The 24931-nt window shown below is 50.7% G+C and overlaps 9 protein-coding genes and 1 non-coding gene across 10 annotated transcripts; 7 read left to right on the top strand and 3 right to left on the bottom strand.

Annotated features, from left to right (window-relative positions):
• Positions 1-358: 358 nt before the first annotated feature.
• On the top strand, positions 359-1422 carry BDQ94DRAFT_32716 (putative glutamine-serine rich protein MS8). Its single transcript, XM_026775500.1, has 3 exons — positions 359-639; positions 737-1089; positions 1145-1422. Exons 1-3 carry the CDS (start codon positions 463-465, stop codon positions 1260-1262), a joined length of 648 nt encoding a protein of 215 aa, XP_026626741.1. The 5' UTR covers positions 359-462; the 3' UTR covers positions 1263-1422.
• A 186-nt stretch (positions 1423-1608) lies between these two features.
• BDQ94DRAFT_t137 lies at positions 1609-1679 on the bottom strand. The gene has a single exon. It is a non-coding gene; the product is annotated as a tRNA-Gly (tRNA).
• Positions 1680-3188: 1509 nt separating this feature from the next.
• BDQ94DRAFT_143636 (uncharacterized protein) lies at positions 3189-3564 on the top strand. Its single transcript, XM_026766285.1, has 2 exons — positions 3189-3427; positions 3495-3564. Exon 1 carries the CDS (start codon positions 3267-3269, stop codon positions 3420-3422), a length of 156 nt encoding a protein of 51 aa, XP_026626740.1. The 5' UTR covers positions 3189-3266; the 3' UTR covers positions 3423-3427; positions 3495-3564.
• Positions 3565-4632: 1068 nt separating this feature from the next.
• BDQ94DRAFT_143635 (putative translation elongation factor eEF-3) lies at positions 4633-8328 on the top strand. The gene is made up of 2 exons (XM_026766284.1): positions 4633-5122; positions 5201-8328. The coding sequence occupies exons 1-2, from the start codon at positions 4935-4937 to the stop codon at positions 8205-8207; spliced, it is 3195 nt and encodes a 1064-aa protein (XP_026626739.1). The 5' UTR covers positions 4633-4934; the 3' UTR covers positions 8208-8328.
• Positions 8329-9986: 1658 nt separating this feature from the next.
• BDQ94DRAFT_143634 (uncharacterized protein) lies at positions 9987-10427 on the top strand. Its single transcript, XM_026766283.1, has one exon. It carries the CDS (start codon positions 10137-10139, stop codon positions 10317-10319), a length of 183 nt encoding a protein of 60 aa, XP_026626738.1. The 5' UTR covers positions 9987-10136; the 3' UTR covers positions 10320-10427.
• A 2064-nt stretch (positions 10428-12491) lies between these two features.
• On the top strand, positions 12492-13283 carry BDQ94DRAFT_143630 (uncharacterized protein; the record flags this gene model as incomplete). Its single annotated transcript, XM_026766282.1, has 1 exon — positions 12492-13283. A coding segment is annotated over exon 1 (241 nt), but the record flags the coding sequence as incomplete, so codon positions are not given.
• A 149-nt stretch (positions 13284-13432) lies between these two features.
• Positions 13433-16803, top strand: BDQ94DRAFT_178682 (putative sister chromatid cohesion factor (Chl12); the record flags this gene model as incomplete). Its single annotated transcript, XM_026773174.1, has 3 exons — positions 13433-13649; positions 13700-16208; positions 16265-16803. The coding sequence occupies 3 exons, from the start codon at positions 13433-13435 to the stop codon at positions 16689-16691; spliced, it is 3153 nt and encodes a 1050-aa protein (XP_026626736.1). The 3' UTR covers positions 16692-16803.
• A 179-nt stretch (positions 16804-16982) lies between these two features.
• On the top strand, positions 16983-19052 carry BDQ94DRAFT_143625 (uncharacterized protein). The gene is made up of 2 exons (XM_026766281.1): positions 16983-17096; positions 17229-19052. The coding sequence occupies exons 1-2, from the start codon at positions 17028-17030 to the stop codon at positions 18381-18383; spliced, it is 1224 nt and encodes a 407-aa protein (XP_026626735.1). The 5' UTR covers positions 16983-17027; the 3' UTR covers positions 18384-19052.
• On the bottom strand, positions 18541-20265 carry BDQ94DRAFT_32665 (electron transfer flavoprotein subunit alpha/FixB family protein). The gene is made up of 3 exons (XM_026775499.1): positions 19623-20265; positions 19382-19550; positions 18541-19282 (listed from the first exon to the last, which is right to left on the bottom strand). Exons 1-3 carry the CDS (start codon positions 19923-19925, stop codon positions 18708-18710), a joined length of 1047 nt encoding a protein of 348 aa, XP_026626734.1. The 5' UTR covers positions 19926-20265; the 3' UTR covers positions 18541-18707.
• Positions 20266-21041: 776 nt separating this feature from the next.
• Positions 21042-23080, bottom strand: BDQ94DRAFT_143622 (uncharacterized protein). Its single transcript, XM_026766280.1, has one exon. The coding sequence runs from the start codon at positions 21530-21532 to the stop codon at positions 21233-21235; it is 300 nt and encodes a 99-aa protein (XP_026626733.1). The 5' UTR covers positions 21533-23080; the 3' UTR covers positions 21042-21232.
• Positions 23081-24931: the final 1851 nt, after the last annotated feature.

The raw sequence follows: 24931 nt of genomic DNA, 5'->3' as shown, positions 1-24931 counted from the left end.
TTTTTTTTTTTTTTTTTTTTTTTTTTTTTTTTTTTTTTTTTTGTTTTTTTTTTTTTTTTTTTTTTTTTTTTTTTCTTATTATTGTTTTTTTTAAGATTTTTTTTTTTTTATTCTTATCTTAACTGCTGCAACGGGTTGAGCTTTCGATATCAGAGGGCGGTTGTTCTTGTGCCAGCAGACTAAAGCATATTTTTCGTGCAAAGGAAATGACGAAGTCGAGAAGCACGGACATCGAGCATTATGCGGGATACTTGAATGGTGCCACGAAGCAATTCTTAGTAAGACCGGCAAGTGCAACTGTAAATAGGACAAAGAGGCAACCACACGACTACCCAGTCCCTCCCTCCTCCCTCCTACCATCGTCATTTTATGTGCCTCCATAGATCATATTGTACTACGTGCTGCATCTCTTCTAAGTCCTTTGGGTGACAACATCGATATTCACATTGTCTACTATCCATCATGTCGGATCCATACCACCAATATTACTACAATAACCAGAACGATCATCCCCAGTATGACTACTATGGTCATGGTCAGCAAGCTGCTGGATACAGATACGGAGATCCCCCTGGCGGTTATTCCTCACCACAATACCAGCAAGAACAGCCTTCGCAGTATGCACACAACCCGACTCCTGTATGTCCATCTCTGCTCAATATTTCCCTTTCCGTATTCGCATGCTTTATGTGTCGAGAATGCATCCATGAAGTTAACGAGCTGATTATTCCTTTAGCCTACCAACAATCAGTATGCGAACCCATTCCCCGGCAGCTATCCTGCACAAAATCAGCCAAGCTATGCACCTCCCTGCGACGCAAGGCAACCAGGTGGAGAATATTGGCATGAGCAGAACTCGCCTTATCCACCACAGCCTTCGCATCAGCAAGGCCAGAATGCGTCCTACTATCAAACGCAGTCAGAGCCTGTTCCTCCGACAAACCCATCCGAGGGTGAAAAGGGTTTTGTCTCGAATGCAGCAGGCGCGGTAGGTGGAGGCGCTTTAGGTCACAAACTGGGAGGTGGGATGCTCGGTGTCGCAGGAGGTGCATTGGCAGGAGCTGCAGGCATGAGTATCGCAAGTAAACTGTGAGTCTACCAGTGATGATGGCTGTATACATGCGCTAATATGTGCTTTTACCAGACGTAAGAAGCATAAGAAGAAGCACCATGGCAAGGGTTCTGGTCGTCGGTCAGCGTCAAGTTCGAGCTCCAGTTCCAGCTCAAGCTCGAGTTCAAGTTCCTCTAGCGATAGTGATTAGTTGAGTGCGGGCCGTGTCTTTATGCTTTTCCTTTATGTTCTGTTTGTGTTGAATACTCCCTTGGTTATTCGTTATTACTGGTAGGGAACATGTTCCTGTATTCGTAAATCAGATTGTCAGTCGACGAGTCAGTGCGTAATGGGAAGATATCTTGTTTGGCATCATAGAGGGGTTATTTGAGTACTAGTGTTAGAAGGGTTGGTATGTAGTAGTGTCCCGTAGCTCTGCAACTTCAAGCAGGGACTATAATAACGAAGAAAGAGGCTATACCATTGTCGGATATAGGTCCAGGGATATGTTTGGGTGGACGGGAGCCAAAACAAAAAAGCCAAAAAGGAAATTCGAGTGCATCATCCGTGAATCGAACACGGGCCTCATCGATGGCAACGATGAATTCTACCACTAGACCAATGATGCTGTTCGTATCAGAATCCTTCAAATCTTGTAACTTATTGCAGATCTAATCTATCCTCATCAATTCCCCTGATACAAGTACACGAAACGAACAACCCATAGCATCCAGATAGCTATTTTCTGAATCTCTTGGTATCATTTTGCATGTAAGACATTGTCCCTTGTTAAAGTGCCACTGAGACCATACAATTATCTTCCCGGAGTACAACAACCACCTACGATGCACGAGTCTCGTCAGTCGGTCTCGGGATCTACCGTATATAGATCACGCTATATCAATAACCGTCGTCATGTGTCCTCGCCATGCCCTAATCGAGAATCACGTAGATGTGTCCAAGCTATGACAGCATCAGACGGTATGAGTCGGGCAAAGGCCAGAGGTATGTAAGTATAGTGCTTGCGCATCGTCAATATTCCTGACGCTGTTCTGAAGCGCGAAGCACCAGTGCTACGTCCCAAGCAAGTAAATATGATGAAGAACGGAGAACACGGCTTTGATGTTAAGATGAGCTTAGAATTGAAGTAGATGAATGCGATCTAGAACATGATTATCTTTGTGGCGCTGGCTACTTCAAGTACTCAGCCTCTTGACTCTTCCATGGTTGGATGTAGATGAGTCGGAAGGACCTGAGTCCAGAGCTAACTATTACTTTATTCATTACTGCACGATGTCGCGGATCAGAACTGAGTAGTATGAAGTAAAAGCCATTTGGTAAGAGCGACGCGATGCGATTGTTTGATAGCCAATAGCTGATGTGTCGTTTGATGTCCAGAATATAGTAAGTAAATCTGCCCTACCAAGGGAGCTGAAGGTTCACACCCGAAGTAACACCAAAATGGATAATGTGTCGATGGAAGTCTGGTTAAGAATGACTCATCATGAGATAACCAAGATATTTAGTGAACGTAGAGGAAGACTTGTATCTGCCAAAAAAAATTTTAGAAGTTTTGCCATCTCGCGAGAGTTGAGAAGAGTATTGGATGTGCACCGTAGAAACTGCGAGGTGTCGGTAGAAGAACAACGTGTCGACCCACCATCATGGGCGAATAGCGCTCACAGGTGCAAAGAAGGTTCCTACTTCCACCATTATTGTGGCAATAATGTGGTTGCCAGTTGCCACTGCAGATTTGGGTATTTTCGCGGGGGATAAGGAAAGGAAGGGGATCCGGAGAAAATTGAACTCAAATTTCAATAGTCGATAAGAGCGATAAGAGAGGGGCCCCCATATTCTGATGGTGCACATCATAAGGCACGGTTCCCCTGTTGGCTGAGGCGGCAGGTCTGGATGTCACTGAAGGTGGGCTGTGAAGGTTTCAACACGCTAATCAGCAAAAAAAAAAAAAAAAAAAAAAAAAAAAAAAAAAAAAGTAAATATAGCTATTTATTTTTGAATGCGGTGAGAAAAGCCTGAGTCAGACAAATGGCGGTGATGCGTCGTCTCCTGCAATAAACCATTGTTTCAGGCGTGAGTTGCGACGCTTGAACCCCGGAATTATGCCTGAGAATGTTTAGTCTCGCATCCCTTTGTGTTTGGCAATAATAAGGCCTCCGTGACTCTCTGGGGAGCAATCTCCGGGCGCAAAAGTATAATGCTCCCTTCCCTGACAACATGGTTATGCTTCGGGCAGGATTTCCCCAGGTCTGCCTGCATCTTACCGTTGTCCATCCCAAGTCTGGGGAAAATATTGTCAGGCTTGCTTCGCTTATGGCGGAGTAAACATCTTCACATGTGGATGCCAGCGTAGCAATGCTGTGAGGACAATTCAGTACTCACTCTTAAGACTAGCCAGTCATCAATAACCATTAGTTATTCATACCTTGAGCCAGTCTAGGCTGACGGGCGAAAACGGAGAACGATCTGGCTCTGGGCCATGGCTCTTGGTAACTCTAACGAAGTAAAAATTCTTGATTATTTTTATTTCAATTTTTTCCCCTTCTATTATTCCTTTTCTGAAGCCTTTCTGTCTCGAAGGGGGGCTGCGCCACTTCACCCCCGGAATGATCAGAGGTGGCGACCGGCATGAAAAGCAGCAGTATCTGCAGGGCCAACCAAGCCATGATTACACGGAGGGGCGGAGACTAGCCGGCCGCAGTGGATTATTATCTCGCTATCTATCAGGATGGTTGCATCCCCGGAGTCATGGCGTGTCAAGGACATTTTCAAGGGATGCGCCAGCATGCAGCGCCACCACGGTTATAATGAAAGGTGGTTTTTTAGATACTTTTTGTGGTAGGGAGGATTCTGCGACGTTCCAAGTATCCTAGGAAGCACCGATAAGGGGCGGAAAGGGTTGTACAGAAACCGGCTTGTTCAAGGCCCTCTCAGCCCTGCCAAAGAAAGGGGCACTTGTTGATGCTTGCAAATGGCTTGATGATCTGAAAGGGGATTGGCTGGCAGCCCATCCCATATGATACAAACTAGAAAGTATGCAAAAATAATCATATTCCCTTTAGACGGGGTAATATCGGTCGGGGAAGAACTATCCATGATCCTCCAAGATGTCCGCTCCCACTGCTCCATCTCCGCTGATTCCCGCACGGAAAAGAGTCGGGACGAGCGGCAGGGAGGCGACCGCCAGAAATAACCTTCAATGATCCATGATGGCAGCAGGCAGGCCGTGAGGATGGAGCCAACCTGATGGTTGAGCAGCAGCCAGGGCAACCTTGGCTGAGGGTTCAACTCGGCTGACTCAGCGAAAGACGGGAATCCAGCCAATCAGCGGATGCAGATTGGGTCATTCACGAGCCACGGTTGGTTGCTTCGACAGCCCATCGCCGCTACACCGGAAACGAAGTTAGTGCGGGACAATTTCTAAGGAACAGCGAAAAATTTTTCATTAAAAGAGATTTTCTGGGACTGGCGGCGGGACTGAAAAAAAGTTGGGCGGCGAAACGCAGGCCACAAAGCGATAAATATCACTTTCCTCCACCCACCTTCGCTTCCCCCCCCCTCCTCCCTCCCTCTTTCTCTCCATCCTTCATCTCTCTCTTCTAAGAGGTTTGCTCCTCTAACTTCAAAAATTTTGTTTTGTTTTTTTGTCGTCTTTCAGACAAAAAAAATAGATTTCGCCTGTGCGGCCGTGTTAGAGCGTTTGCTGCGTCCTGTGAATTTTTCCAGACGCGGTTTCGTGGGCCCGCCACCTCTTATCGAGATACCCTAATAGAACGCTTTCCACCCGTTCTCGCTTCTTTTCTCCTCCTTTTCCTTCTTCCTTTTTCTTCTCTCCGACGTTACGATATCGTCTTTCACGAACAAAATGCCTGCTGTTGATGTTTCGTCCGTTCCTGCTGTCTCCGGCAAGGAGACTGCTCAGTCTGTCGCTGTCCTTGAGGACCTCATCAAGAACCTCAACATCTCTTCCTCCCAGGATGAGGTGAACGCTGCTGCCGACAACCTGGCCCACCTGTTCAGCGGCCCTATCCCCGAGCAGGCTCTCCCCCTCAAGTACGTATAACCTACAAGATACCCCGCTATGCCGTCGAGGTGACCGGTGGCGGATGGCTAACATGAAAATTTTTTCAGGGCTGTCGAGACCTTCCAGAAGCAGCTCAGCAACAAGAAGGATGCTGTTGTCCGTGAGCGTGCCTGCGAGGGTATCCGTGCTATTGCCTCCCACGCCACCATCGCTCCTGGTGTCGAGCCTCACCTCGTCACCCTCCTTGGCCCCGTTCTTGCCGCCGTCGGTGACAAGATGGTTCCCGTCAAGAACGCCGCCCAGGGTGCTGCCCTCGCCATCGTGAAGGGTGTCAACGGCAACGCCGTCAAGGCTGTCCTTCCCCCCATCCTCGAGTCCCTCGCCAACGCCCAGAAGTGGCAGGAGAAGCTGGCTGCTCTCGAGTGCATCAACGCTCTCGTTGAGACTGCCCCTGCTCAGCTCTCTTTCCGTGTCCCCGAGCTCATCCCCGTTGTCTCTGAGGCCATGTGGGACACCAAGGCCGACATCAAGAAGGCTGCCTACGCCACCATGGAGAAGGTCTGCGGACTGATCGTCAACAAGGATATCGAGCGTTTCATTCCCGAGCTCATCAAGTGTATCGCCAAGCCCGAGAACGTCCCCGAGACCGTTCACTTGCTCGGTGCTACCACTTTCGTCTCCGATGTCACCGGACCCACCCTCGCCATCATGGTTCCCCTGCTGGACCGTGGTCTGGTTGAGCGTGAGACTGCCATCAAGCGTAAGTCCGCTGTCATCGTTGACAACATGTGTAAGCTTGTGGAGGACCCCCAGATTGTCGCTCCCTTCTTGCCCAAGTTGATGCCCCGTCTCGAGAAGAACTACGAGACCCTGGCCGACCCTGAGGCTCGTGGTAAGACCAAGCAGGGTCTGGACACCCTGTGCCGTGTCGGTGATGTCAAGAACGGCAAGATCCCCGAGATCTCCACCGCTGGTGACATCTCCACCGTCTCCGCTATCCTCAAGGAGATCCTCTCCCCCAAGTTCTCTGCCCAGGTTGAGAAGGCCGAGTCCGTCATCACCTACGTTGCTGCCATCGCTGGTCAGCTCGTTGACGAGAAGGACCCCGAGGTCACCAGCTGGACCCAGAACGCCCTCCCCTACATCGCCGCCATCGTTGGTGATGAGGAGGCCAAGCCCATCGTCGAGACCCTCCGCAAGCGTGCCTCCCCCGGTGCCGCTGCTGAGGATGAGGTTCTCTCCGACGAGGAGGAGGGTGAGGATCTGTGCAACTGCACTTTCTCCCTGGCCTACGGTGCCAAGATTCTGCTGAACCAGACCAGCCTCCGCCTCAAGCGTGGTCAGCGTTACGGTCTGCTCGGCCCCAACGGTACCGGTAAGACCACCCTCATGCGTGCCATCAACAACGAGCAGCTTGAGGGTTTCCCCAAGAAGGATGAGGTCAAGACCGTCTACGTCGAGCACGACTTGGATGCTGCCGACACTGAGCAGACCGTCATTGGCTGGACCATCAAGAAGCTCCGCGAGGTCGGTGTCGAGACCAGCCAGGCGGACGTTGAGGCCAAGCTCGAGGAGTTCGGTTTCCTGCGTGAGCAGTTCGAGGGTCCCATCACCTCCCTCTCCGGTGGTTGGAAGATGAAGCTGGCTCTGGCCCGTGCCGTCTTCGAGTCCCCCGATATCCTGCTGCTCGATGAGCCTACCAACCACTTGGACGTCAAGAACGTCGCCTGGTTGGAGAACTACCTGTGCACCTCCCCCTGCACTTCCATCATCGTCTCCCACGACAGCAAGTTCTTGGACAACGTCATCCAGCACGTCGTCCACTACGAGCGCTTCAAGCTCAAGCGTTACCGTGGTAACCTGAGCGAGTTCGTCAAGCGTGTCCCCTCTGCTCGCTCCTACTACGAGCTGGGTGCCTCCGAGCTCGAGTTCAAGTTCCCCGAGCCCGGTTTCCTTGAGGGTGTCAAGACCAAGGCCAAGGCCATCATCCGTGTCAACAACATGTCCTTCCAGTACCCCGGTACCCCCAAGCCCCAGCTCACCGACATCTCCTTCCAGGTCTCCCTGGGCTCTCGTATTGCCGTCATCGGTCCCAACGGTGCTGGTAAATCCACCCTGGTCAACGTCCTGACCGGTGAGTTGATCCCCACCACTGGTGATGTCTACCAGCACGAGAACATCCGTATCGCCTACATCAAGCAGCACGCTTTCGCTCACATCGATAACCACCTCGACTCCACTCCCTCCGAGTACATCCAGTGGCGTTTCCAGACCGGTGAGGACCGTGAGACCATGGACCGTGCCAACAAGATCGTCACCGACGAGGATGAGAAGGCCATGGACAAGATCTACAAGATCGAGGGCCAGTTCCGTCGTGTCATTGGTATCCACGCTCGTCGTAAGTTCAAGAACAGCTACGAGTACGAGTGCTCGTTCTCGCTGGGTGAGAACATCGGCATGAAGAGCGAGCGCTGGACTCCCATGATGACCACCGACAACGCCTGGATTCCCCGTAACGAGATCATGCAGTCCCACGCCAAGATGGTTGCCGAGGTTGACCAGAAGGAGGCCCTTGCCAGCGGTCAGTTCCGTCCTCTCGTCCGTAAGGAGATTGAGGCCCACTGCGAGCAGTTCGGTCTCGATGCTGAGCTGGTTTCCCACTCCCGCATGCGCGGTCTGTCCGGTGGTCAGCGTGTCAAGGTCGTCCTTGCCGCCTGCTCTTGGCAGCGTCCCCACGTCATCGTCCTGGATGAGCCTACTAACTACCTGGACCGTGACTCCCTGGGTGCTCTGTCCAAGGCTCTGAAGAGCTTCGAGGGTGGTGTCATCATCATCACTCACTCCCGTGAGTTCACTGAGAACCTCACCGAGGAAGTCTGGGCCGTCGTCGACGGTAAGATGACTCCTTCCGGCCACAACTGGGTTCAGGGACAAGGTTCCGGTCCCCGTCTTGAGGCCAAGGATGGTCCCGAGGAGGTCGTCGATGCTATGGGCAACAAGACGGTCGTCGAGAAGAAGAAGAAGCTCACTTCTGCTGAGCTTAGAAAGAAGAGAAAAGAACGAATTGCACGCAAGAAGCGGGGAGAGGACGTTTCTGACGACGAGGATATCTAAATTTGAGGTTGTAGCTCGTTTGGACGATTTTTATAGAGGTTACGGTCGTATGAAATCAAAATTCGCTTAATGACCAAAAATTGGTGCCCCCCGAGTAAAATAACTTTATAGGAAGACGCAGCAATGCTCGTAGAACCATTTGATATGTTTCTTTTTCGAATTGCTTTGATATTGCGCTGGATATAAGACTTCGTTGCGATCCATATGTCGATGCGGGTTTGCCAAGACTTGGTGTTGAGGTTCAGGTGAGGCTGATGATGGCGGTGAAGAATGGCAGAATTCAGACTTCATCAGCAGAGCCTCACCTCACCACACCACACAGACCCACTGCCTGACCATTCTTTGACATAACCAAGCGTTGCACAGTGATCTACCCTACTCGTGTCAGTCTAGAGAAGTCCCATCGTCATTACTTCTTTGATTCAAGGCATTGCGAAGCATCCTACCCTTAAGCGATCTCTACTGCATCTTTCTACTAACTAGTATCACTGTAGCACTTAAGTTACTACTGAATATGTAGTTTTCAAAGGACTTTCAGCTAATGCTCTGTTAAGCACACACCTCACAGATACCCCTCCAGGAAGCACACCGCCAAGCAGCCATGCGATTTCTCACATTATAAATTTCCTGCGATAGTTGAGGTTCTACCGCAGGAAGGCATATTACTACCCGACACTGTGCCTTTGTGGCCTCTTCCTATACCTTCTATTTCTCATTTTTGCATCCTCGCCTTTCTGGATCTGGAGCGACATATGCGTCTTGGTTATTCATCACCCCCCTACCCTCTTGGACTAGTACGAGCTTCTGTTCTCTTACTCTATTGGATGTCCTGTTTGCCTCGAGCAGCTAGTGGCTCCCATGAGCGCCATCTACCATTCGACACTTAAGCTCATTACTATCGCACAGACAGATAATACTCAGGATGAACGAACGGAAGACCTAGTCCTGGTCGATTTGACTCTGAGCAGCCAAGTCCACGTATAGACTGCATCTGCACTTGGATTTTTGTGTGAATTTGCAGTCTATCATTCAGTAAGACCTACACCAACTAGAGCCTCGTTCTTTACCTTCATACCTCATTTTATGCCTTCTGTGCACTGCGGATGGGTATTCTTGGGAATCTCCACGTAGATAGGCACTTCACCAGACCCTTCGTCTGCTATATAGCCTCGTTCTCCGATCCTTCGCCTCCATCTTCCTAGTTTGCCTCACATCCATAATAATCACCAGTCGGACTCCCGATCCCACACATGTCGGAGTCCTAACACTTTGCCCTGTGCCTGATCTGGCGTTCGTTTTCTAAGGAACGTTTCTTAGGGCTACCTTTCCCTATCTAGAGGTCGTTGCAGCCTAACCGGAGCCTCATTTTGAGCCGCCCCTTAATCCAACCTCCATCCCGCTCGCATGTCTGCAGCCAAAGTCGGGAAGGATCCGCTGACACCGTTCCATTTAAGGAAGAGACGCGTTATTGAACAAAACATAGTCGCCTATCTACTACTAGGAGATATGTAGGGGACGCTGTTGACTCGCAATTGCGTGGATGGGCCTATTAACGCCCAAAAGATCGTGGTGGTTCTTCATCAGGCCAGTTGTTGCTACCGCATCATGTCATCAGCGATCTAGTTCGAAAGTGGCAAGCTGCGTACGATAACTTGCATTACCCAGTAAAATGACAAGGCAAGGTGCCATCGGGCAAAGATTCCTCCCTACCTACGATGCAAAGCGTCATACGAACGGCAAGTTCGTCGCGACTAAAGGAACTCCTGGCTACAACAATCGCAGGGTATAACAAGCCATTTAAGACGAAATGTGTTCAAAAAAACTTATGATGTTAAAGGGTATGAAGAAGCCGACAAGAAAGGTATCCTACCAAAGAAGGGGGAACCGACACTGGAAGAGCAATACTAAGCTGCGTTGGAATGTTTGTCGATGGAGAGAGGCCGTTACTCCAAACGGATAGCGAAAATGAAAAAACGCACCAACGCAGAGAAGTTGATAGTGAACCATCGCAGACATTGCGAAGAAGATCAACAGGCTTACGAAACCACTTATTTGCGGGCAGTTAGCAATTTCTCCTGGTGCAGCTTATTCGACTTTATTCCGGCGAAATAGAGACTAGGCAATTTGAAACCGCTCTTTCTGATATCTAAGCACTCATATTTACTGGCTAGTAACAAGCGAGCCATTTTCTGACATACCTAGAATAGTAAATGAATAGAGGAAAGTGTCCGCACCCGGTCAGTGACTAGGTAACGAAGACTAGTAAGCGTTCTACCTTGCCCAGCAAGCATTTACTACTCTAAGATAGTCCTTGCAGGAAGAAGAAGAAGCCCCTGGTTTTCAAAGCAGCTTCTGTGGACATTAGGATTAACGAGAAAATATCATCTCAACTTTCAATATCCTGAATATATATTGATATGTTAGATCGTGATGAAAATATCGGCTCTTCCCTGTCTCTCGTACTCTTGTGGCTACACGTCACGTCCGAGCAAATGGAGTCGGCCAACGATCTTTCGAAAGATTTCGACAATGTGATCATAGACACGGAGCCTGTGACGGCTGAGTCCACTGAGGAACAGCTCCTAGCTACATTTTCTTGGCCTCAGTAGATACGCAAGTGCTACAAGAACCGCTTCTGGACATCAATAGGAGGTTCGCTAAAACAAAGCCCCCCTGAACATGACAGCCGGTGCAGTCCCTCCGAGCTGGAGGTCTTGACGCAGTAAGTATGGGAAAGAACACGCTGATATTCATCCTTAACAGTATCAAATCGAGTCTGTTCCCCTAAGCTGATATCTCCTAAGAGGGCATTCAGGGGAGAATCCAGAAGCAGGGAGGTTCGCGTTAAGAGAGCAGTCCTATTTTATCATGAATATCTCTATATACTAGCTTAGCTGCTGGATTGATAGCAGTGACAGAATGCAAACCTCCCTGCTTCTGGATTCTCCCCTGAATGCCCTCTTAGGAGATATCAGCTTAGGGGAACAGACTCGATTTGATACTGATAAGGATGAATATCAGCGTGTTCTTTCCCACACTTATTGCGTCAAGACCTCCAGCTCGGAGGGGGTAGAGCAGTCGGACATTCAAAGGGACTGTAAATGATCATATGGTGGTAAGCGCTTTAGTGGGTGGCTTATACAATGTTGAAGACAAAGAAGAGGGGAGGAGGTTAATTATTACCAACTCACTATCCACAGAGATTTCTAAGCGGAATACGAGGCGACTTTGAAGTGATTGACACTAGAACGAGCGGCATGCACAAGGAATTATGGAATTGAAGAATCGTGGCACAGCTCGCCTGAATGCGGATTAACTATCGTACTTTACACTCTAGACAAACTGAACGATTCAATTCCGACAAGGCACTCAGTTAATTAAACATACTTTCGTATATTATAGTCACCCAAAAGTAGGTTAGTCCGATGCTGGGTAATATAGAATTTTCTGCAGTAATTGCTAGGGCACGGGATCTCATTGGCTCGGAATAGAACTAGTTTCGGAGTTGAAGTCTCGTGCATCGGAGTCGGAATAGCAACATCTCTTACGGTTCTCGACTTCAGGCAGCATTCTAGACTACACTTTAGCCATAGCTAATATGATTTTGGCTATGATAGAACATGTGTCAGATTCTGCCTGCTCAAGGCAGTGCCTTTGTCTGGCTGCGTCACACACGGTACAACCTCAGGCATTGAGTCATCGTAGGCTCGGCGCGCCTTAACAACGTCGACTAAGACTTAATTACTCCAAAGCCACATCGAGACCAGTCCGACTATGCTGTTTTAGTACCCCGACCGATTGCCCTGGGCCGTATTTCGGACCACATCCCACTTCAATGCAAACTCAAAGGGCGTCGTCACCCACCTCTCAACAATATCAGGCAGATCTTGACCTCCATTCCTTCTCGAGTCAGAGAGCGGCGTTCCCAATGGCGGCCACCGCACTGGGTTAGCGCCTCGTGTTGACACCCAACCACACGCCCTTCGCTCCTTGGTATGCGGCCTACCACATCATGGGTGGGCCACACCAAGCAATGGCTTGCGCTGATGATTCACCAAGATAAGTTGCAGTCTAAACTAAGCATCTGACTATGTAGGGTGCTGTCCGATTGCTAAGCCTCGATCATTTGCTCAGACGTCAGGGTGGGTCGTCGTGGATTTTACTCCGCGGGCTTCGGACTAAATCCATCATCACGGAATGGACGCATGCATCAGTATATAAGGACCATGGAAACCGCCTGGCAGCCTTGCTTCGTGTGCTTCAGATCTCAGCTATTAAGAACCTTCTAGATTATTTGTGACTGTTCATACTCATCATTTACTGTCTTACTTGACTCTTTATACAACCACCACCACCACCACCACCACTACTACTACTCCATTTGAACTATATATCCACCCAGACTAGTAACCAGTGCTACCAACAAAACCATACACTTCCTTCCTCAAGCATTTCGAAAAAATACAACCGAAACCATGCCTGAATCAGTCAAGTCCACTTCCACCTTCGACGACGCCTCGTCTAGCTATAGCGTCTCCTCTACCGCATCAACATTGAAAGACCTCAAAGCCACGAGCAAGAAGTGGCTACCTAGCAAGGAGAAGAAGGAGGAGACCAAGTCAGCTTCGCCTAAGCCTGCCTCGCCTAAGCCTGCCAAAGAAAAGAGCCGTGCCCCGTCCACCAACTACACGACTCTCGCGACGTACTTGTCTTTGAAATGAACGCCTATCTGCAGTTGGGTGCTGGACATACAACATGGATGAGGAGGAAAGAGGACTTTAATTATAACGAGGATATGCGCGTGCTTTATATAGACTTTGTTCATTCGCTGGGTCTGTGCTATGATAATGGCGTCGGAGTTGGATAAAAGCTGCTTTGATGATTTTGTTGCTACATGACTGGGGAAGACTTGCTTGTGGATTCACAGACCTAATCGGACGCTTAATTCTTGTCATCACTTTTTGTAATCAGAATAATTATCATTGCTTCGTCTAAACTGTCATCGTTTGTACTGTTGTATAGATCTAGGGTCCGCACACCCACTAGTGCTACAAAGGGCCATTAATTAATCGGGACTAGCGCGTCCGCGGCGCGTCGCACGCGTCGCAGATCAACTCCATCAATCTATCATTGCATCAAACAGCCCACTCGACATCATCAATTCGCGCCGGAGTAGATACTCCATAATAATTAATATCAACCCAAATGACAGCGGAGTTGTTTTGATGACGACGTCGCCCCCGTCCATCCCTCCCTCCTTCGATCCGGCCATCCATCTTCATTCCGAGGGAGACCCTCCCGAACCCCCCTCCGACACCTTCTCCGACGAACTTGAGGCATTGAATTTCCAACAGGAAGAAAATACGCGCAAAGGAATAGTTATTCAGCACCGGTCGTGGAATTTGTCTGATGTCTTTCGCAGTGACGAGGATATAAGGCCTGGTAGACTCCACGATCTACAGCGTTGGGTAACATCCACTGATTGAGATCAGATACTCCGACACGAACGTCCAAGCGGAAGAACATCTACTCTCCTATCCGAACACTCACCTTGCTGCCGTCTTCTCCTCCATCTGCTATCAGAATGCCGCTCATTGCATCCCCCGCTCCCTTCCCGTCGAGCGCTCCGTCGCCGGAGTCGCAGAAAAGAAAGAATGAAGAGCAATCGCAAACCGAAGAGCCCAAGCGGCAGAAGATCATGGGCGGATTCTTGGATGAGGCAGACGACGATGATGATTGGGATGCCTTCAACGATGCGCAACTAAGAAGCGAGTTTCAGGTGCAGGAGGACATTATTCAACAGCCACCTGTTGAACTCCCTGAAATCCCGTGGCCTTCTCAACTGCCAACAGAATCGACTCCCAAGCCAGCGTCTACTGCGCCAGACCTTGACCCCACTCCCATTCCGGAACAGAGCACAGTCACGTCACTTCCCTCACGAAGACCATATCGATCAATCCAAATAAAGACCTGCTCGGGCAAGACGCACCATGTTTCATTGAAGAAACCCGCACCGCGGGTCAGCTACGAAAGACTGGTTGCTGGTCGCTCCGTGACTGCCCCCGGGAAGGCTCAGAAGAGCTACTACGGAATTGATATCCACAGGCTTCTTGATGAAGCTGCGAATGAGCCGGAAGCCCCCCCGGCCACCGAATCACGACCTGCTCCAACGGTACAGCCGTCTATCGAAGCCCCAATCCACGACCAGAAGAGCGCAAAGCTGGCTGCAGCCATGTGGACCGAGAAATACCGCGCACGGAAGTTTACTGAATTGATCGGAGACGAGCGCACGCATCGATCTGTTCTGCGCTGGCTGAAGGCCTGGGAACCTATAGTCTTTCCAAACATCGCTAGGTCGAAGGCAAAGAAGCCGTATGGCAAAGAGGATGAGGAACGGACACATCGGAAGGTTCTACTGCTATGTGGCCCGCCGGGTCTAGGCAAAACTACGTTGGCGCATGTATGTGCTCGACAGGCTGGCTACGAAGTGCTGGAAATTAACGCGAGTGATGATCGAAGCAAGGATGTGGTTAAGGGCAGAATTCGGGATTCCCTGGGTACAGAAAACGTCAAGGGCATGAATGTGGAGATCGGCGAGGAAAAGGTACGCAAAGCAGGACGGCCTGTTTGTGTTGTCGTCGACGAAGTAGACGGCGTCGTCAGCGGATCTGGAGGCGGTGGTGAGGGTGGTTTCATGAAAGCCTTGATCGACCTGGTCTTGCTGGACCAGAAGAATTCGTCAGGTTCCACTGAGCAGACCAAGGGCAGGAAAAAGAAGGGCGACAACTTCCGATTCCTGCGTCCGCTGATCATGGTCTGCAACGATGTCTACCATCCTAGTCTACGACCACTACGCGCGGCCTCGGTTGCAGAGATCATCCATGTCCGCCAAGCGCCATTAGAGAACGTCGTCACACGCATGAAACGGATCTTTACCGTCGAAGGCATCCCATCTGACAACGATGGTGTCCGACGGCTCTGCGAAGCCTCCTGGGGCCTTGCTCGCCGCAAACAAGGAGGCGTCAAGAGCAGCGGAACAGCAGAAGGCGACATCCGCAGTGTTCTCGTGGCAGCAGAATGGGTGGCGCATAAGCTAAGGAACGAATGCCCATCCACCCTACGGCTGACCCGAAGCTGGCTGGAACAAAAGGTCCTCAGCGCCAACAGTAGTGGCAGTGCCTTCTTCAAGGGTCTAAACCGCGGTGGTGTGCGCGATCTCATCGAACGAGTTTTCACCGAAGGAGCAGGCTTCACGGATGCACCTGTTGGCGTCGACTCCTTCCGTGATCCCTTCTCCAACTCCGAGGACAAAGTACCAGTAGGCGTCGCCGACCTCCGGAAACGCCATGCCATTGAGCGACTACGCGAAATGGTCGACGCCAGCGGCGAGCACGACCGCGCCGTGGCAGAATGCTTTGCATCCTACCCACTGCAGAGCTACCAAGACGACACCTTCCTCTCCAAACCCAACGCAGCCTACGACTGGCTACACTTTCACGACACTATGTCCTCCAAGGTCTACACCGCACAAGACTGGGAGCTGAGCGCCTATCTCAGCCAATCTGTCGTAGCATTCCACCATCTCTTCGCCACAGCCCAAGGCAAAGCCAAAGCACCGGAAGTCAACGATGAAGAAGAGGAACATCCATTCTCAGGCCCCCGAGCAGACTTTGCAGCCTACGAAGCGCAGAAACAGAACCGAGCCATCCTCACAGAATTCCAATCCGCATTCTCAGCCCCCTTATCCCGCCTCTTCCGATCCACCGATTCTCTAGTCATCGACCTCATCCCGAACCTCGTCCGGATGCTCTCCCCGGACGTGAAACCAGTCGTCGTCCGCGGCAGCGGCGAGCAGCGCAGCGTAGCCAGCGTGCGCAAAGAGAGCGAACGCACCCTCATTCAAGCCGCCGTCCGCGTGATGGCCGGTCTAGGCGTCCGATTCGAGAAAGTACGCATCGAGAACGCCGGAGCCCACGGAGGATGGGCCTACCGGATGGAACCGTACGCTCCCCTTTCCCTCCCCTATAACCCTTATACAACCAAACTAACCCCGACAGGCCCCTCGACACCTTCATCACATTCTCCAAAACCAAATCCGCCCCCACAGCCAGCGGCTCCGCCCCGGTCCGCTACGCGATTCGCCAGGTCCTGGACCAAGAATACCGCAAAGAGAACATCCGCAAGCAATCCGAACCCCTAACGACATCCAAGATCGGCAAGAAGTCCTCCGGCAAGTCCGCCGACGGACAGTCCAAGGACGACGGCGATGCGAGGAAGCCCGCGCACGGGCCGAACGTGAAACGGGACTTCTTCGGCAGAGTCATCAAGGAGCCGACGCCGCCGCCGTCAGATGAGTCGCCCGAGGCGGCGAAGCAGAATGAGACGTTGAAGGCGGGCAGACGCGTCTGGGTGACGTATCATGATGGGTTTTCGAATGCGGTCAGGAAACCGATCTCGATGGGAGAGTTGTTGGCGGAGTTGTAGGGTGCATTGTGTACCGGGTGGGTAATGATTATGATTTGGTATTATGTATATCTTGATATCCGGTAGCTTAGTGTTTAGATGGTAGATATTATTTCTATATTGAGTTAGAGCGTTATTCATATTTGATGAATTAAATAGTTACAGTTAATGACTATCTATAAATCCTAGTCACATGACGAGGACGAACAAGGGTGGTGACTAAGCGTGGCCCGCCAAGCCGGCAGAACAGCGACCGCCTTCCCATGAATTTTTTTTTAATGATAGAAAAATATCCCCGAGATCGAGACCCATCGCGACATTTGCACTTGTACCAACTCCCCACGATATATCGCAACAATGGTGTCTTCGACGGCGCTAACGACGAAGGTGACTTCGGGGTCACCCTACCAGTTGGAGAAGACTCAGGTAAATCCATGCTCCTTCACTAGCGTTTTGAATTTCATGCATGCATGCACCGCATATCACACCTCCCATTACATACTACCAACACAAAAATTCATACATATATATATAAAAATACTGATAATGAATAAATAGGTCTCTCGCGCCTCCACCGCCCTCCTCAAACACATCAAGACCAAACAAGACGAGAAAGAGAAAACCGCCACGAAGAAGACCCTTATCGGTGACAACGACGACAGCGACGCGGAAGAAGGCTCCCCTCTGCACAACGAAGCGATCTGGCTCGTTCTCACAACGAAGAAGCACATCGTGGACAAGAACCGCCTGAAGCCAGGCAAGATCCCGATTCCGCACAGCCTGAACGCCTCCCCGTCTCTCAGCATCTGCCTGATCACCGCGGACCCTCAGCGCAGCGTGAAGAACATCGTCACGGACCCGTCGTTCCCTGCGCACTTGTCGTCCCGCATCGAGCGGGTCATCGGATACTCGAAGCTGAAGGACCGGTACAAGAGCTTCGAGAGCCGGAGACAGCTCCTCGCTGAACACGATGTGTTTCTGGCTGATGATCGGATTATCATGCGGTTGGTGAATACGCTCGGCAAGGTGTTCTATAAGAGCAGTAAGAGGCCAATTCCGGTGCGGATTGCGGAGATTGAGAAGGTGGATGGAAAGAAGGTGAAGAAGGATCCGAAGGTTAGGAATGCCAGGAAGGTGGAGGGTGAAGGTGATAAGGAAAGTGCGTTTGCGACGCCGGCGATTGTGGCCAAGGAGATTGAGAAGGCGTTGAATTGTGCGCCGGTGCATTTGGCGCCCGCTACGACGGCCGCTATTCGTGTTGGGTCGAGCAAGTTCTCGGCGCAGCAGGTTGCGGAGAATGTGGAGGCTGTTGTGAAGGGGTTGACGGATAAGTTTGTGACGAAGGGGTGGAGGAATATTAAGGCGTTGCACATTAAGGGCGCGAATACGATGGCGATGCCGATTTGGTTGGCGAGTGAGTTGTGGGTTGAGGATGGGGATGTTGTTGAGGAGGAGGAGACGACTGCTGTTGAGGCGGGTAAGAAGCGCAAGCAGATTGGCGATGCTGATGAGGAGAAGTTGATTGAAGAGGCGCCGAAGAAGAGCAAGAAGCCTAAGGCGAAGGCTGCTCAGGATGATGAGGAGACGCTGTCGCTGGCTGCTAGGAAAGAGAAGCTTCAGAAGCAGAAGGCTAAGGCGTTGGAGGATGGTGCCGTTGCGGTTCCGGTGTCGGCGACTGGTGCTGGCAAGAAGAAGAGAAAGTCGACTTCTTGATTGTCTGCTTTTGCTGGGTTTATGTCCGGGCTGTATTGAATAGCAATGGGTGTCTCTTTTATGCTTTTACTCCGGCGGCGCGTGTTCGTTTCTTTCTTTCTTCTTGTTCATACATCGGGGCTTAATCAATACCCTTGGTCGAATAAAAGTTATGTATAGACGAGCTGGTGCTTATTGATCGTAGCATCTTGTAGATCAGGTTATTATCATAAAACCTCAGACAGATGTTGAGCAGGCGTACAACATAATACATAATGGCATTGGTATATCTATCGCCTCACCTCCCCACCCACATCATACAAAGAAAACATAAAGATGGATAAATCACTGCTTCAACTTCTCCGTCAACTCAGGCACCTTCTCAAACAGATCCCCAACCAGTCCAACATCCGCAACCTGGAAGATCGGCGCATCGGGATCCTTGTTAATCGCAGCAATAACCTTACTATCCTTCATACCCGCCAAGTGCTGAATAGCACCCGAGATACCCGCACACAGGTACAACTGCGGTGCGACGTTCTTACCCGTCTGTCCGACCTGCAGACTGTTATCCGCGAAGCCACTGTCCACAGCAGCACGGGAAGCACCGATGGCAGCGCCCAATGTATCAGCCAGGGGAACGATGACGCGGTCAAACTCCTCCTTGGACTTGAGACCACGACCACCGGAGACGACGCGGGTAGCGGTACCAAGGTCAGGACGCTCGGACTTGGCGAGCTCCTCGGACACCCATTCGGTTTGGGCGGGGGTGTTGGGGTCGACGCCTTCGGTGACGGAGGCGCTGCCGCCGGTGGTCTCGACGCCTTGGAAGGAGGTGCCGCGGACGGTGAGGATCTTGATGGGGTCGGTGGATTGGACGGTCAGGATGGCGTTGCCGGCGTAGATGGGGCGGACGAAGGCTGTTCATTGCTTTGTTAGTATACTTGTATAGGAATTGTGCGTCTCCGACACCGGAGCAAATTCCCATCCCCAAGCCGGACGAAGTCATTAAAACATACTGTCTTCACTCTCAATGCCCGTGATATCCGAAACCTGCTGCACATCCAACAAAGCCGCAACACGAGGCAACAAACTCTTTCCGAACGCCGAGTGGCCAGCCACGACGTGCGTGAATTCTCCCTTCTTGATGTTCTCGACGAGCAACGGGGCGTAGTTCTCGGGAAGACCCTATACCATGTTTCGTCAGCACTTACCCTCCCCAATTTCATGTTCAATGAGTAGATAAAGGATAAAAGATACCTTCTCATAAGCCTCATTCTCCACCGCCAACACCTTGTCCAGACCCTTAATCTGCGCCGCCTCGGCAGCAGACGTGCCCTTCACGCCAGCACCCGCCACAAAGGCCGTCACGGGACCACCGAGCTTCTGAGCCGCAGCGATAGCGGACAAGGAGGAGGCTTGAAGCTTGCCATCGCGCTGTTCGAGGACGGCGAGAGTGGAGAGGAGGCGGGCGAGCGCGGAGGTGGTGGTGATGCTGGAGCGGGGTGCTGTTGTGGCGCGGAGGGCGCGCAAGGCGGACAGTCTTGTCTGTGGAAGGAGCATGATTGTATCCTGTGTGCGTGTACCTATATGGGGTTTCTTTCGGTTGAGGGGATGATGGTGGTGGTCAAGAGGGGAGAGGAGTCATTTGAAGGCGGAGAGGAAGAAGAAGCAGAACTAAGGTTATCGTCGGATTTCCCGCCAAGCTTGTGTCGCCGATCCGTCGGAGCCTTCGGCTTAGCGTCTGCCTCGGTGCGATGGAGGCGCGGATATGCTCGGTTGGTGATGGAAGTGCTGGATTGGAATGTGCTTTTACGTCATGGGAGGTTTTCAGAGGATTCTTCAGATGGTATGTTAGGATTGGGGTCTGGGGGTTTATTCAGTGGTTGGTGGTCGGCGACGGTATTCAGTCCAGTGTAGGAGGGGACGAGTTATAGTGGGAAGTAGTGATTCACATGCTAATCCTTTCTACTCACTACAATCTAATCGGGGAGTGATATAGACTATTAGGTTATCTTACCGGTGCTAGTCAGTTATTCTCATCACTCCTCACTTCAAAACACACATTTAGCAGATGGTCGTACAATTCCGCCAGTTAACGAAAAGGGAGTATTCGGCGATCGTGCAATAACGCCGAGGATCCAATATAGAAGGGCTACACAGCAATCGACGAGATAGAAAAGATTCCAAGAATCCCCATGTCTCTGAATACATCTTCTAAATAGTTGGATATTTGGCTTTGCAGCATGTTCATATCCTAGTGGTTCCAGTTTCTCACTGCTTGATCATTCAATGCTGACTTCATACCATATCGGCTTTACGGGTTAATCTCGACTAGAGCAGATCTGGATGCACCAACTGAATCGGTAGCATGTTCCGATTATTTTGCTGCCATTCAGCTCGACAGTTTCTGTCCTTTATATTTGGTAGCCGTTCTCTGAATCCTTGAGGTGATCAACAATGCTTAATACACCGCCAAGTCTGAAAAGTGCAGACAAATCTACACAGTTGGCAAGGACTGCACATCCGTGAGAGCACCGACTTCGCGATGAGGGCAGAGGGAAGATTCGTTTAGTGGCATCGGCGGTGTGCATTGTATATTGCTTAGTAAAAATGCTGATATGATCAAAGTAAGTCGAACCAAAATTGATAGTTTTGCCTCTTGAGTGAGCGAATCCAGTGAGGATAGCTAGGCTATGTAGGGATGGACAATGCCTTGACTAGATCATGTTCACGCGAGTCAATTTCCTATTAACCAGCGCGAAATGCTTCACCAATATACGTCTCCGCTAGAACAGTAGTTCACTTTGTGTTGTTTGAGCAAAAGATGGGCTCGATTCTGAGTGACGGTGTAGGATAGTGGAGCCGATTTAACCAGGTACAAGTAGACTTTGGGCTGTAAATAGCATGGCAATCCTACCAGTGGCTCCATGATGGAACAGTGTATTGAGCAGTGCTATTGGCCCGGTTGGAATGGACTTGAAACCGCCGATAGGCTCGTTCTCAACAGACTGGGAAGGTTCTGGGCGTTGTAATCGGCAAAAGTACTGATCATCTCCCTTGCCTTGCCACTGACTCCGATACGTCCCCGGTGCAAACTTACTTTGCAATCCAGCCCTCGCATCTGCCTTCATACCACGATAGTCCCACAGCAAACATGGGCTGCTCATGCAATCGCTTCCGGATCAAATCCCCACGCCTATGGAGAGGTTGGTTGGTATTACCACATCTGCCTCGCTTCCAGGCCGCAGGCTTCCGGACATTAACCGTTCCAAGGCACAGTTGTCTCTTGCATCGGAGGAAATAAAGACTTGCATATTGCATCATAACACAGGATCTGCACGGGATTAAAGGCGAGGGATATGAGTCATCAAGCCATGGTTGTCAACTTGATTTCACGCTCTCCTAATTTCCGCTAGACTCGATGGTTTGAAGTCGTCATGGTTATAGTCTTCTGTCCATGTCAGTAACAAGAAATTTTTCATTCACTCCGCTATTCTCATGTCTTCCATTAGAACATTCGCCAAGCCACCCGTGAATAACAACCAAAGACCCAGCAGCATGGCAAACCTAATTTCTCACGGGCCAAGTTCCGGACTGGTTCCGCGATAGGCGGGTTGTTCAACAGTCCCTTGCATGCACCCATGGACGCGGACATCTTGGGACTGCCAAGGGTTCCAGAATCCCAGATGCTGTATAGTAACGGCTTTGTATTCATAACCGCCTTTGTTAATCTGTGGTTGCTTTGAGTGTTGCAACTGTACAGCCAAGATAGTGCAATCGAGGCCTAGATTTCAAGGCGACAAGGCAATCAGCCAGTCAGGCTATCGCAGAAATGTATGCATGTTGTTTGCTTTCGAGTCGTGCTCTGTAAACAGCGGATAAAGAAACAGCAGCGCTGGCTCTAACTCTGAGACATCAATAACAAAGACATGAGACGTCGGTCATTTGCTTCTATCGAGGCATGCGATTGGATAATACTCTGTAGTCTGAATCCGACACATCCCGCAACGGATGCAACTATTGGCCCAGCTGCGGATTGTTAGTAACTAGTCGACAGTCCCAATCACTCCACAGCGACATTCAAGAGATAACGAACAAGCCTCGCATCTAGTCTAATGTTGTGGGTATCAACCGCTCAGCCCGAGCCATCCGTCAAGGAGAGCCTCGGAAACCCCTATTTGCAGTTAAGGGGTAGTAGTAGTTGCGAGTATCGAACCCAATCTTGAGTCAATAATTCTCCAGATGATATGCCGATATTCATTAATCACGCACCGTGCGTGACGTCTGAACCGGTGGACTGGAAACAGCGAGGTGCCCTGCTCAAATCTAACTATTCGAATCGGCTGAACGGGGCGGAAACCAGACAAATGCTCCAACTGTCTCCGACGGATAAAATCTAGTGGAACAGCGGAGAAAGTAACGGAACCTGGAATGGCTCAGGTACAGCTGAGCAATGATAGGACAAAGACATCGGTGCCTGAAACAGTTGCGTCGTTAGTTGCTTGCTGTACCTCCGTTCAGCGCGCATCTCAGTCGTCTGCAGTTCCGACGTCAATTGACTAATCGACGAGAAAGGCCCTCAAGTCGACGAATCATTGGCAGACATTCAAGTGCATCATCTCTGGCACCACATTTTGGACAGGGACACGTCAATAGCTGATGCGTTGGGAATTAGTTCGATATAAGAATTCAATAGTCGAATGTCAATATGGCGGGTGGGAGGAGACTATTAGTCCACGGGAGGAGACACGGGCGAGGCGGATGCGTGGAAATAGGTTGTGAGCTGTCGTCGAGATACCGCGTTGGGCGTAGTGACTGCGCTTCACCCGTGGACTTGTCCATTCAAGAACGTTCCAACTCTCTCCGGACTGGCTCAGTAAGAAACATCGAGCATGTAAGGTCCAAAAGCTTCTTGTCCCCACTATAGGCCGCCAAATAATTCTGGCGGTTGTTTATCGAACAGTTGACCATGCAGAAAGGCGGCGCACCACCCACTCCACCTAATTAATTGAGCTCTCGGTTCCCCTCCTCCGTTCACTCATCCAGAATGCGGAGAAGCAGCGAGGACTATCAGATTGGCTGAAGCGAATCAAGCGATAGGCATGTCCGATAGATAGGCTTCCTCGCAGGCACTTGGCATCATCTGAGTACGTAAACGGCGGATAAAAGCCGCGCAAGCAAACCAGCAACGAATATCTACCGCGCTTCTCCCTTTTGTTGTGAGCTCCGTGTTAACCGGTGCTAATGAGTCGGTCTTGGCCGCATTGGGGGTTGGAGTCTCCAGTTGCCAAGCTTTTGGAGCTGGACGCCATCGGACGAGATTCACTTTTTCGCGCTGTGTCTCTTTTTGCATTATGCGGCGATAAGCATGGCTGGGATGGGGCGGATCCATCACTGGCTTAGTACGGAGTAGTTAGTGTAGTTAGTACGGAGTACTTAGGAGTCGGTTAGTATGGAGTAGTAGACACCGTCACCGCTTATACGGTATGATTACCACTATGGTATCTAAACCATTTCCCAACTGACCTACCAGTGCAGTCAGTCTCAGTCAGGGGTCCAATAGTAATCTATCGCAAAAGGGTCCGTTACTGCTAGGTAGACTCCAGAACCCCTTGGTTGCGGGCGCAATGACCAGGAAGAAAGACTTGGCCCGGGGGCTGAGGGGCTGAAAGCCTGAAAGGACCTTGGAAAAGAGGCTGGTGGTGTCAATCCAGGAGATTCTCGCCTGCCTTCCTCGTCTCATAGGCTGCTTGTTCTCGTATTACTGCTTGGTGCCTGAGGTACCTCAACGCGAAGGAATCCATGCAAATAGGGATTCTCCCCTTCACAACCAATTAGCTGGACGCTAGGTTTAATGACGGTCTTGGCCAGGTAGGACCTGTACAATAGCCTGGGCGACAACAACAAACGCCGCGAGGTTGGACGCAACACCGCTACTCGCGACACCACCTCAGCATACCCGACCAGCCTGTTAGCGAGATTCCGATCGATATCAAGCAACCTCAGATCAGAGAACTATGCGATGAGAACTATCACCTAGTGTGGAGCGACATCGGCAATGATGATGGTTATTCTATCGCAACGCCAATTCCTCAGGACCTGGGAAGATTGACGACATTAGATTCCGTAAAGCCGTAGTACAGGCTGACACGACTCAGCAATCGCCTGCAAGGGCTCGATATCTTAAAGGAGCCCGAATCGGACCAAACAACGAGTGTCACACTTGAATAGATAGCCAACACATCCATCATGGGATCTGCGTGTCAAGCTAACGACCAGTCAATCAGTGGTGAAGAGAACCCCGGTAGGGCGGGAATAGATGTTCGAAATCCTCCGAAGGTTCTCGGCAAATAAGTGGGATCTTTGGCGAGCCCAAACTACACAGCTACCCACGCCGAACACGTCGAAGATATTGTAAACATGTGTCAAGTGGTGTAGCATACACAGAGAGCGCTGCCAATGAATTTCAGATCAAAGATTCCGCCCTCGTTGCATATAATACCGATAAACACCTGGCCATGTCAGGTAGCGTCGCCTTGTCGGGGGTACCTTGCCACGGCGATGCA

The sequence above is a fragment of the Aspergillus welwitschiae genome, assembly GCF_003344945.1.
Source record: "Aspergillus welwitschiae strain CBS 139.54b unplaced genomic scaffold BDQ94scaffold_15, whole genome shotgun sequence".
NCBI lineage: Eukaryota > Fungi > Ascomycota > Eurotiomycetes > Eurotiales > Aspergillaceae > Aspergillus > Aspergillus welwitschiae.
Note: the sequence above shows the minus strand (reverse complement) of the source record. Positions and strands in the feature narration are given on the sequence as shown.

Coding starts and splice junctions, on each gene's coding strand:
- BDQ94DRAFT_32716 (XM_026775500.1), top strand. CDS start 463: ATGTCGGATCCATACCACCAATATTACTACAATAACCAGAACGATCAT. Junction 640..736: donor ATGCACACAACCCGACTCCT/GTATGTCCATCT, acceptor TTATTCCTTTAG/CCTACCAACAATCAGTATGC. Junction 1,090..1,144: donor ATGAGTATCGCAAGTAAACT/GTGAGTCTACCA, acceptor TGCTTTTACCAG/ACGTAAGAAGCATAAGAAGA.
- BDQ94DRAFT_143636 (XM_026766285.1), top strand. CDS start 3,267: ATGCTCCCTTCCCTGACAACATGGTTATGCTTCGGGCAGGATTTCCCC.
- BDQ94DRAFT_143635 (XM_026766284.1), top strand. CDS start 4,935: ATGCCTGCTGTTGATGTTTCGTCCGTTCCTGCTGTCTCCGGCAAGGAG. Junction 5,123..5,200: donor GAGCAGGCTCTCCCCCTCAA/GTACGTATAACC, acceptor AAATTTTTTCAG/GGCTGTCGAGACCTTCCAGA.
- BDQ94DRAFT_143634 (XM_026766283.1), top strand. CDS start 10,137: ATGGAGAGAGGCCGTTACTCCAAACGGATAGCGAAAATGAAAAAACGC.
- BDQ94DRAFT_143625 (XM_026766281.1), top strand. CDS start 17,028: ATGGTGTCTTCGACGGCGCTAACGACGAAGGTGACTTCGGGGTCACCC. Junction 17,097..17,228: donor ACCAGTTGGAGAAGACTCAG/GTAAATCCATGC, acceptor ATGAATAAATAG/GTCTCTCGCGCCTCCACCGC.
- BDQ94DRAFT_32665 (XM_026775499.1), bottom strand. CDS start 19,925: ATGCTCCTTCCACAGACAAGACTGTCCGCCTTGCGCGCCCTCCGCGCC. Junction 19,551..19,622: donor AGAATGAGGCTTATGAGAAG/GTATCTTTTATC, acceptor AACATGGTATAG/GGTCTTCCCGAGAACTACGC. Junction 19,283..19,381: donor GGGCATTGAGAGTGAAGACA/GTATGTTTTAAT, acceptor AGCAATGAACAG/CCTTCGTCCGCCCCATCTAC.
- BDQ94DRAFT_143622 (XM_026766280.1), bottom strand. CDS start 21,532: ATGAGCAGCCCATGTTTGCTGTGGGACTATCGTGGTATGAAGGCAGAT.